Here is an 11,469-nt window from a genome sequence, read left to right on the forward strand (position 1 = left end):
CCACACACAGGTTGCACCTCCAGCTGGTTAGCTCAGGCTCAGAGGCACCACCCTTAAACCACCTGAAACATTGCCCCCCCCCCCATCCAAACAGGGACAAAGAAAGCCACCAAGAAATAAAAAAATACCCCAAATGTCAGAAAAATACAAGACGAGAATAGCCATTAGGGTGGCCAGGTGAGAGTTGTCACTGCTAGCTCTGTCTCACCAAAATGACTGATCTATCCACCTAACAGCCCCCTAATATAGCTTGTCCTGCCCCTCTTACCATTATTTCCAGCCTCCCACTGGGAGCCCCCCACAACCACACCCCACCGGCCACCATTCCCTATTCACCTCCTGAACACCAGCCCTTTTTTCCACCCTTTTCCTCCCACTTCTCCTCCCCCAGCTTCCACTTTTCTCCAGCCACCAGCATTCCCCTCCCACAGTCCAGAAACTTCTCGCTCTCTTCATCCCCAGGCATGCTGGCCCCTATTACATTGTGCATGTTGGCCAGTCGCTCTTTAATAAGCCAGGTCTTTTCGAAGGGCTCAGCTCTAGCTCGAAACATTAGGGGGGAACCCTCCATTTTACGTCCAGATGCTCCAACAGGGCAGATTGAAAGGGGTTCCTTTAGCGAGACAACATCTTTATGAACGTATCATCCAGACCTCTGATATACAGGAAATAAACATTGGAAGCCAATTACCTATGGCAATGGATCAGGAACACAATGGGGCTTTCAGAAGCATTGTATTGAATTTGCAGAGTACATAATGATTTAATAGGTTGGGTGGATTACTCATGTGCGGATTATTTCATATTGCGGATTTTATTGAGTTTATTTCTCAGTCTAATCATTGTTCTTTTCAATGAGGCCACACCTTTATTAAGATTCATCAGTTGTCCTATGGTTCCATGTGACTAGTTTCTACTCCTCGCATCAACGGTAGCGAGAACAGAAGAATGAGGTGGCATAAGCAGTGCTACCAGGAAATAACCAGTTAGGTAAAGTTATAATGGGCACTTATGGACACTTATAAAGAGTGTGCTCTAATAAAGGTAAATGGTATGTTATACAAATGGGAATTAGTGAATATACAGGCGCACACCCAGGTATAAGATTTTATGAGATAGAGGATAATCCTTGACAACTAAAACTACAGTATACATTAGCTCAAAACTGGCCACCAACCAGCTACCACTTCCATTCCCATCTATATCCCGCTTTGGAGTGAACATACGCAGTTGGCCAAACATTGTGTTATGTCCGCGTCTGTTTAGACCTCAGTGCAGTCCTCTGCCCATAAATTACAGCTGAGACTGCGCTTTTGGCCATGATTCATTGTGAATGTTTTCTACCAGTCTGAACTCTTATTCCTTAATTCTTATTCCAGCGATTGCTTTGTGGTGATTGACAGGTTCAACCACACCCATCTGGTTTCTTCTGCTAGCCTTAGCTTGGCTGTAGATAGTTTAGACTAAAGGTCCTATTACACCAAGCAATAATCAGCCGAATTTGGCAGATTATCGCCTGTTATGGCAGGTAATCACTTCTTGTAATAGCTCCTGTTAAAAGGCAATGATCAGCCGACATGCACGATGTTGGCTAATCCTTGTCTTTCAACATGTTGAAAGATTTTTGAACTATAAAGATGGTCTGCTAGCCGTCACTCCATGCAATAGGAGTGGTGGCAGCAGACGGCCTCTATCTCCCATGAGCTCCCCAGACTATTGTCCGGGGAGCCCCTGCCGCAGCTCCCGCAGGAGCAAGAAAGCGCTGATCTAACAGGTCGGCGCTTGCTTGTTCCTTACCATTGGCCCGTGTAGTAGGAACTTTAGTAGTGATGGACAGTTGCCTTCTCGACGTATCTTCCTTCCCTGTCAGTCTGCGTTCTGTGTAATCTGGATGCCAGAGGGCTGGTCCAATCATGCTCTGGACCGGGACTCAGGCATCTCATAAAAAGTCCACTTGTGCTCTGAGATATTGCTTGTGATTTTGTATTGTATTTGCCTGCTGTTTTTGTACTGTTCTATCTCCGCTTTGACCTGTATCTGCCTGGCTATTCTTGTGTTTGTCTGTCTGGTGTTGTGTTTCACTTAACGTCCTATTACACATAGTGATTATCGGTCGTACTTGGCTGACTTTTGACCATCCCGGCCAATAATTGCTTGGTGTAATAGGGCTTGTCGAAAGGTCACGATCAGCCAACATGCACGATGTCAGCTGATTGTGATCTTTCAACGTGCTAAGAGAAAACAATCACAAGCACGTCAATTTGCTGCAGTAGACCACTGCTCTTTCCTATGGGCCACCAGGGCAGCCTCCCCGCACAGACAGCAAAAAGTGAGGAGGTTAGCGTTGATCTGACAGGTCGGCGCTTGCTTCCTCCTATACATTGGCCCATGTAATAGAGCCTTTACCCAGTGTAGGGACTGTTGCCTAGTTGTCGATGACTGCCAAGGGTGGGCTGGCAAGTAGGCAGGGACAGTCTTATATTACATCCAGGTCCTATAATTAGTCCACATTTTAAGCACTGAAAGTGGTATTATATGGGCAGACTGATGCCCAAGGCGAGTGATGGTCAAGTAGATCAGTGCTCTAGTACATAGCTCCACCACCATGCAGACAGGGCCACTCTAATGATCACTGGATCATCATCGACCATACATGTGTAGCTGGCAAATTATGTATTTTTTTAACCATGATAAATGAGGTGATCAACAGCAAACAAGCTTATTGATCGATCAAATCCTCTCCCGTGTAGGAGTTCTGTCCATTTTAATATCACGCCAGGCAGAGGTCAACTTCAGCTGGACCTCACTTTGGAATAGCCAACTCCTTTGGTGTCTTCAGTCAAATGTGTAGGGGTTTTAGGAATTGCCTAATTAGAGGCAACCCCTTTAGGGTTTGCTATTTTGCATACTATTTCCCACAAAGCATTGCATGGCTTAAAGTGCATATTACACGGCACAATAATCCAGAAACAGTATCACTCTTATACAGACGTTATGTCTAGCATAGTCTCAATAAGAGGTCGCCAAAACCTCAAATGCATGTAGTACCAGACCAGCTCTGTGATGTAAGCATACAGTAGTTATATGTAGATATAAAACAATCAGCCTGGTACATGGAATCTTATGATGGTGCAGGATGTGACTATAATTATCTATTGTAATTATTAATTATATGTCTAGGTGCCCTTCCTTATTCTTTCGCCTGTTAATTTGCAATATACTAAGATAAATGGCGCCAGATGACCAGTGTTAAAATGAATAACTTTGTGAGTAATAAAGTACTTAGGATCAGGGCTGTGGAGTTGGAGTCGTGAAGTCGGAGCTAGTTTTGGCTGGAGTTGGAAAAAATGTACTAACTCTGACTCTTTAAAAATTTTATTATTGAGTTTTCATGTAAATTTTATAAATGTTCCTCATCAATATATTTTATGTTCTATCAATCTAATTTATTTATTTATAAAAAATTGAAAAACACTTTCTCACATACATTTAGTGAAGGACGAAGCTTTACCTCCATACTCTTATATCAGTAATAAAGTACTGGCCCTATTAGATAAGGGTGGTTGGGCTAAAAGGGGAATTCTGGGCAACAGTGAAAAATTCAGGGGGGACCTGGGGTGGTGAGGACATATTAAAGAAGTCATGTTTACCTGTCCTTGTGCCCCTAACAGTGCAGCATCACGGCTCCTGGTTCCCTGCTGGTCTCCCAATCCTGTGATGTCACAGCCCACTCAGAAATGCCTGCTCAGCCAATCAGTGATTGAGGCGGGACACGGCTGCTGCAGCAACTGACTGACTGAGCAGGTAGTACCTATGGGGCTGTGATGATTCAGGAGCGCAGAGGCTGACAGAGAGCTGTCAGGAGTCGGCGTCGGACCCTGGTAAAATTCAGGGGTCGGAATTGGAGCTGCAGCTTACCGACTTCACAGTCCTGCTTAGGATAGGATATCTCCTATTAAAGGGGTACTCCAGAAAAATGTTTTTAAATCATGTTGTCAGAAATTACTTCTATTTAAACAAGTCAAGTCATCTAGGACTTATAAGCTTCTGTATGTCCTGCAGGAAGTGGCGTTTCCTTTCCAGTCTGACACAGTGCTCTTTGATGCCACCTCTATCCATGACAGGAACTGTCCAGAGATTTTCTATAGAAATTTGCTACTGCTCTGGACAGCTCCTGTCACGGACTGAGGTGGCAGCAGAGAGCACTGTGTCAGACTAGAAAGAAAACAAGATTTCTTTTCTTAAATAAAAGTGATTTACAAATCTGTATAATTTTCCTCCACCAGTTGATAAGAATTTTTTTTCTTCGGAGTACCCCTTATATAGTATACACCTTACTAATAGTGAGACAAAGGTCCAGCAGAAGATAACCCCATCTGGAGGTGACAGTGGAGCCAATGACCGGCACCAAGGTCTATTCTTGTGGATAATTAAAAAAAATAAATAACCAACAATAAGCTTATGTAGACGTTATATCACCTGCAAGTTATTCCTCCCAGGTGCTCCATACACAGGGTAGTAAATGCTGAAAATCAGAATGCTCTATCTGTCTTTCCAATGATAACTGCTGTTAGGCCGCAGTAAAAACTTACATTTCAGTTTTGTGTGGCCTCTATTCATTGAATAGCAGCTGCACAAGCCTTACAGGTCACACAATGGAGGGCGCGGCAATTCACCATTGTGTTCAAGTGTATTTCACGCTGCGAGGCCGTGTCACAGAATGGCCAGTGTCATTGAAGTTTATCCCGGCCAGTACTGCAGTAACGGCTGGGTCAAACTTCAATTCTATTGTGCTGGGATGCGGGTGCATCTATGTGCACCCGCATCCCAATACAATAGAATTGAAGTTTGACCCAGCCGTTACTGCAGTATCGGTGAGGATAAACTTCACTGATACTGTCCGTTCTGTGACACGGCCTCGCGGCGTGAAATCTACTGAGAATCTTTTACATGTGAAGGCACCCTGTAAGAGCTTTTTGCGCTGGCCGAATATCAGACAAGAGTGTTGGTAGAAATGCTCCTTTGGCTGATAATCGGCCCATGTAAACTTGACAGCAATCAGCCAAAGAGCAAGAAAACACCCGATCCTCAATTGATTGTATCTTTTGGACTGCAGTAAAATGTATCGCTTTAGGGCGCATATCTCCCCATGTAAACAGGAGATATGTGGCTGATAGCAAAGAGAAACTAACAGAACGGAAATGCATATATGTAAGTGTCCACAGATAAGGACCCAAGAGGTTAAATTTGTGAACCCTTCTGAACCACCATTGATACTGTTGGACTCCATGTTAGGACAATAGGTCAACGCATTTCAGGGTTCTCCACCTAACCATAGGCCTAGTAATGTTAAATTAACTGTTCATCTTGAGATTCCAGATTTAAATACATGTTACCTTTTGGGCTATGTATCTACTGACATTCAACTAAAGGGTTAACAGTATAAAGGATGGAGTCATGAATTGTTGTCTGCAACAACACAAGCTTCAATTTCAGTTTATTTCCTAAACTTTCGAGATTTGGGAGCGGTCACCGTATTTCTTACCTGGTTATGGTAGAAGAATGTCAAAAGCATAGCCCTGGGGCCAGGTGCCTCCCTGACTCAATGTGAATCACAGCTTTTGTTTTAGGAACTAACGCCGTACACACAATACCTCCTCCTGGATGAGTGAAAGCACTTTGTGTAAGGAGGTTTAAGGGAAGACGAGAAGGGGGGGGTTGACGGGGGGTAATATGATGAAACGCGTACAGGTTATTCTCCCAGACCAATGAGGTAATGATGAATCCCGCTTGTTGGCACGCAAATCAAAGCTGATGACTCTGCTGAAGGACCAATCCTTATGAGAAAGTCACACCCACATCCTCTTGTATAAAGAGAAGGATGGAAAGTCTGGATTCCTGCACTTCACCAACCATCATCAAAGGTAACACTTAGAAAGACAGGTGTTACAGTTACATCATGTCCTCCTCATACAGCATCAGACAGACCACATCCTCAGGATCTTCATCTGGATTGGGATTAGGAGTCCATGGTGGTGGCTCCAGTAGATTGTCCATGGGTAGTTACAGGACACCAAGCATCCATGGAGGCAGTGGTGGCAAAAATATCTCCATCTCCACCTCTAGGGGGGTTTCCTCTGGGTCTAGTGGTTATGGAGGTAGCTTAGGTGGAGGATATGGTGGCCTAGCTGGTGGCCTGGGTGGTGGCTTCTCATCTAGCTATAGTTATGGCTTTGGAGGTGGACATGGTAGTGGAGAGGGTCTTCTAGCAGGAGGTGAAAAGGAGACTATGCAGAACCTGAATGACCGTCTGGCCTCATACTTGGACAAAGTACGTTCCCTGGAGAAAGCCAATTCTGAGTTGGAGATTAAGATTCGTGAATGGTATGAGAAACAAGCACCGAGCCCAGATCGTGACTACAGCCAATACTACAAAATCATTGAAGATCTTCGCAACAAGGTAGGAACAATATTTCTTAAATATGATAATAGTTTTGTTTTTATATGTTGATGTAATGTATGCTAGAATCTGTACAAGAAAGATGGTCCTGTGTATGAATATATCTCATGGCATATCAAGTCTCAATTTGTTCTACATTGTACTGTAGTAGAAGGTTGGCACGACCAAATCAAGACTGTAGACCTCCTCCTGAAGGTGGCGTCACTAGATATTGTCTGATTGAGTAACATTCCATATCATCTGCCAATCATTGCCACATACCGATGATGTCATCAATATGAGGCATGTATGACTGTGCGAATAAAGCATAAGTGATACTTAGTCATCTATTTCATTCATGTTAAATAATAGTGAGAGATGGTATCAGGTTTCATCCTGAGACCCACTGTTTCACAACAATGATGATGTCACTGAATTTGAAGCATGTTATCTTTTGCCAATATATTCTCAATATAGTCTCATCCCCAATGGGGTTCACCACACAAAGACAGATTCGTGCAAACTTTTGGGGTATCTTAAGAAACGCACATGGGAAGAACATACAGATGTCACAATGTTGTCCTTGCTTGGATTCTGAGTCATGCTACAAGGCAACCATGTTTACCACTGGGGACCTGTTGTTTCCGGTTGGCAAAATGAGGGCCCTCCTTAGCCATTGGCCTTTCGACACTTTCATTTTCCAGTGCCGCACAGATGCCATATTTGACACCACTGCTATGTAATATTCTACTTTTTAAGGATTTTCACATACCTATACCGATATCACCATATTTCTTTTTTTCCGTTTATTACATATTTTATCACCGAATTATTGGTTACACCAAGAAAGTCTAGAATGCCCTTTGGCCTATGAGTATATACTTAAACATAGAATAGTGCCTCTTTCCAAAAACAATATGTGGGCACTTTACTTCTTAGTAGTTCATAATTATCCCTTCAGGAATCCACAAGTAATTTAACCATGATATCCACGAGCTCATGCAATATACTTGACTGTATAAAGCTACTTTTCAACTGGTAGTAGGCCCCCTAGCCTACTGGACCCCTGTGTCCTTGTCTGACTCTGGTTTTGGTATCATATATAGAGATATAATAACTTGGTTTACATCATTACAAGAATATGTTCTTTTTATAATTTGTAGATCCTTAACGCCACCATGGATAATGCCAGCATTCTGCTGCAGATCGATAACGCCAAACTGGCTGCTGATGACTTCAAGACCAAGTAAGATTTGCTTCCTGGTTACAATATGTGACATGGGTATAGAAGAAATGCTACCTTCTGGTCATCTTTACCTAGTGGTTATCTGTATGGTGATTCTTTCTCATTATAAGACCAAGAATGAAGAATAATAACTCGTCATTGCATGAACAATGAGTTTATATATTGATCATGGATGTCCAGTTTAGAGTTAACTTTTATATACCTTGTTAGTTAATACAGGAGGTCCACTATTTAGGATCTCTTGGCGAAAGTGGAGAGCAGTAACACAGAGTGTCTCTAGCTCTGGAGGACCTGCCCTATCATCCATCACACAGACCACCCACGTTTTAAATGGGAATAGTGTAATGATTAATTTCACCTGTGGTGGCGCTGCAGGGAAATTGTACACTGTTTCTTCAACAGATTACAGCTTATTGTGAATGGACAAATAGCAAACAGGCCCTTTAAGTTAGATATCTGTAGTACATCATCTTCAAATATTGAATTATTTTGATTTGCTTCCTTTCAACCAGGTATGAAACTGAACTGTCCATGCGTATGAATGTTGAGGGTGACATCAATGGACTGCGTAGAGTCTTGGATGAACTGACCCTTACTAGATCAGATCTGGAGATCCAGATTGAGAGCTTGAAGGAAGAGTTGGCTTACCTGAAGAAGAACCACGAGGAGGTAAGATGGGTCATAATATTGTAGATGGAGCAATGAGCTGCAGATAACAGGTGCTGATCTTGGTGATCGGCACTTGTTACTGAGACCCCACAAGGCTCGATCTATGTGATCGCTGAATCATTCATGTGGTTCTTCACCCCATCATTGTTGGCCACATGTCCCCTATTTACACACAGTGAAAGCTTATTCCCACACCCATTTGGCCAACAGTCGGCCTCCGTAAAAGGACCTTTATTCAGAAAATAGTCAAAACACATGTTTTAACACATATTTTGTTGTATAGGAAATGAACGCCCTCCGTGGACAAGTTGGTGGCCATGTGAATGTAGAGATGGATGCTGCCCCAGCTGTTGACCTGACCAAGATTTTGTCTGACATGAGAGACCAATATGAATCCATGGCTGAAAAGAACCGTAAGGAAGTTGAGGCCTGGTACTTTAAACAGGTAAGCAAAAAAAATTAAATATAAAAATATATATATATATTCCTTCGGGATATTCTCTAATAATTGTATTGTCTAGATAGAGCAGTCATATAGAGCAACATAATCATCCTTCAACTTTTGTGTCATAGTCAGAGGAACTGAGCAGAGAAGTTGCAAGCCACAGCGAACAGATCCAGTCCAGCAAAACAGAAATAACCGACCTTAAACGCACCCTCCAAAGCCTGGAGATCGAAATTCAGACGCAACTAAGCATGGTGAGACCTGGTTCCACTATTATTCATGATGTCTTCCATTAATTACACTTGTTACATACTAAACATTACATTCAATCATAGAAATCGGCACTGGAAGGCACCTTGGCCGAGACAGAAGGCCGCTACTGCATGCAGCTCTCTCAGATCCAGGAGCTGATCAGCAGCGTGGAAGCTCAACTCGCAGAATTACGGTCAGATATGGAGCGCCAGAGCTACGAGTACAAGATCCTCATGGACGTGAAGACTCGCCTGGAACAGGAAATCGCCACCTACAGACGTCTCCTGGATGGTGAAGATGTCAAGTAAGTGACAATACAAAGATACAGACTATTAAAGAGACCCATCATACGATTAGTTGGAAACATGGGAAGGATGGTTCTCAGCCCCAGTAAAATACATTGTAAGATGGTAAGGTTAAAAACATCATCTCTGTAGCCTCCATGGTTGACCATGGCAGCTAAATATTGTTACCAGACGCACATTCTGCAGCTGCTGATACTACATCTGTAACCTGGTCCTCAACAATCATGTACCAGACATTTGCGATCAGCATTTGAATACTGGTGGCTGAAGACGTTGGATGCTGCCCTAGGGAGTCTGGGAAAACATGGATACAGCCTAGGGCCACCAGTATTTAAATGCCCAGTTTGCTTGCGTTGCACTCATCTGTATTGTTATGTCCTCTTGAGCACCAGGGTCCATGCATGCTTTCTGGGCACTAAATTCATCACTTATTTAATCCAATGCCTCATCCAGTGTTCTCCTTTAAGGATACATACTTTCCTCAGACTAGAATCATCCCATTGTTATGTATAGAAACCCTTCAGGCCTTATTATGTGCTGCCAATCTGAGACAATGCCAAATACAACCGTTCACTTATTTATCCTGTCTTTTTTTTCTTTTTTTCCTACAGCATTTCATACAAAGAATGTAAGTACATTGTATTCCCTTATTTTTAATTAAAATATTATTAATTTGGGTGTGAATTGGTATGGTATGCGTTAACGGTATCCAAAAATGGGCACTTTTCTCAAATAACAGCGGGCTTAACCATAAGTGTGCTGTGATAGTATTAAACTTTCAGTAGGACAGGCTTGGGATAGCCTATGGGCCAAGATGGTGGCCATTGGGTGGCATCACTACCAGTTTGCCACTTTGCCTCAATATGTAATTTTTAGCTTCCATTCTGGATGGTCACTGTTTGTAGTTCTACATTGTTTACACAGCTCAATGATGCCAACTAGGGATGGTCTGAATCTGCCGAGGTCCGGATTCGTATGAACCCGAACGCTCGGCATCAGATTCCCGCTGTCTGCCCGCTCCGCAGCGGGTGGATACAGCGGGAGGACCGCCTGGAAAACTGGGATACAGCCTATGGTTAAGGCTGTATCCCAGTTTTCCAGGAGGTCCTCCCGCTGTATCCACCCTCTCCACGGAGAGGGCAGACAGCGGGAATAATTTCTGAGGGTTCGGGTACGAACCCGACCCGAACCGGGTTCGGACCATCCCTAATGCCAACTGTTATTATATAATACCCATAGAGAATAAAGACTCTTATTTCCAACTTTCCACTAAACTATCTTTCTATATTTACAGCCCCTCAAACCGTCCGTAAGGTCCGCACCATTATTGAGGAGACCGTTGATGGAAAAGTGGTCTCATCTCGGGAGAAGGTCCATCAATCCGCCTACTAATCCGAACCTCCAAACTCAGCACAGATAGCCGAATGATCCAGATGTAGTATGTCTAATATAACATGTTTAGAACAATTTGACCATGGAATCATAACCAACTCCGGTATCTTGTGCTGAGTTCATCGCTGGGGTTTCTGATGCCAATATAATGTCTATGTTTTTATAACTAGATACAATTCCTTGTTCTACCCTTTGAGGCCTCTTTTTTTCTATATCTAATAAACTCAGCTTTTTCATGCACTTTTACCTTTTTTCTGTTTTATATTTATGCTTATTTATGGTTACTTTGAGGTGTTGTTATATTAAACCTCAAAAGTTAATGTCCACCAGTGAAAACCTGGAAACCAAATTCTTTGTATAACTACAGTACACACAGTCCACTTACATAGCCTGAAATTACATTCACCATCGAGGACTGTATACATGGTGCTTAATGACTGTCGTGTATATAGTTCTTGTAAGTCATGATTAGAGATGGGCAAACCTCCAAGATGGATGCAGCCCTAGGGAATCCTGGAAAACATGAATACAGCCTATGGCTTATGGCTATATTGATGTTTTCAAGGCAGCCTTAGGGTTGCATCCAAATTCTTCAACCACCGGTAATCAAATGCTGCACGCTTGGCTTCAGATGGACCCAAGTGTGCTCAAGGTTGGCTGATCTCTAGTCCCAATGCTTCTTAATTTGGTACCAGCGATCACTTGATCTCTGGGCCCAAGG

The 11,469-nt window shown here is 43.0% G+C and overlaps 1 protein-coding gene across 1 annotated transcript; it reads left to right on the plus strand.

The window, feature by feature from the left end:
- The first annotated feature begins 5,878 nt into the window (after positions 1-5,878).
- Positions 5,879-10,994, plus strand: LOC138771700 (keratin, type I cytoskeletal 17-like). The gene is made up of 8 exons (XM_069951610.1): positions 5,879-6,460; positions 7,603-7,685; positions 8,198-8,354; positions 8,638-8,799; positions 8,928-9,053; positions 9,135-9,355; positions 9,968-9,984; positions 10,651-10,994. Exons 1-8 carry the CDS (start codon positions 5,960-5,962, stop codon positions 10,746-10,748), a joined length of 1,365 nt encoding a protein of 454 aa, XP_069807711.1. The 5' UTR covers positions 5,879-5,959; the 3' UTR covers positions 10,749-10,994.
- Positions 10,995-11,469: the final 475 nt, after the last annotated feature.

The sequence above is a fragment of the Dendropsophus ebraccatus genome, chromosome 14 (genome assembly GCF_027789765.1).
Source record: "Dendropsophus ebraccatus isolate aDenEbr1 chromosome 14, aDenEbr1.pat, whole genome shotgun sequence".
Classification (NCBI taxonomy): Eukaryota; Metazoa; Chordata; class Amphibia; order Anura; family Hylidae; genus Dendropsophus; species Dendropsophus ebraccatus.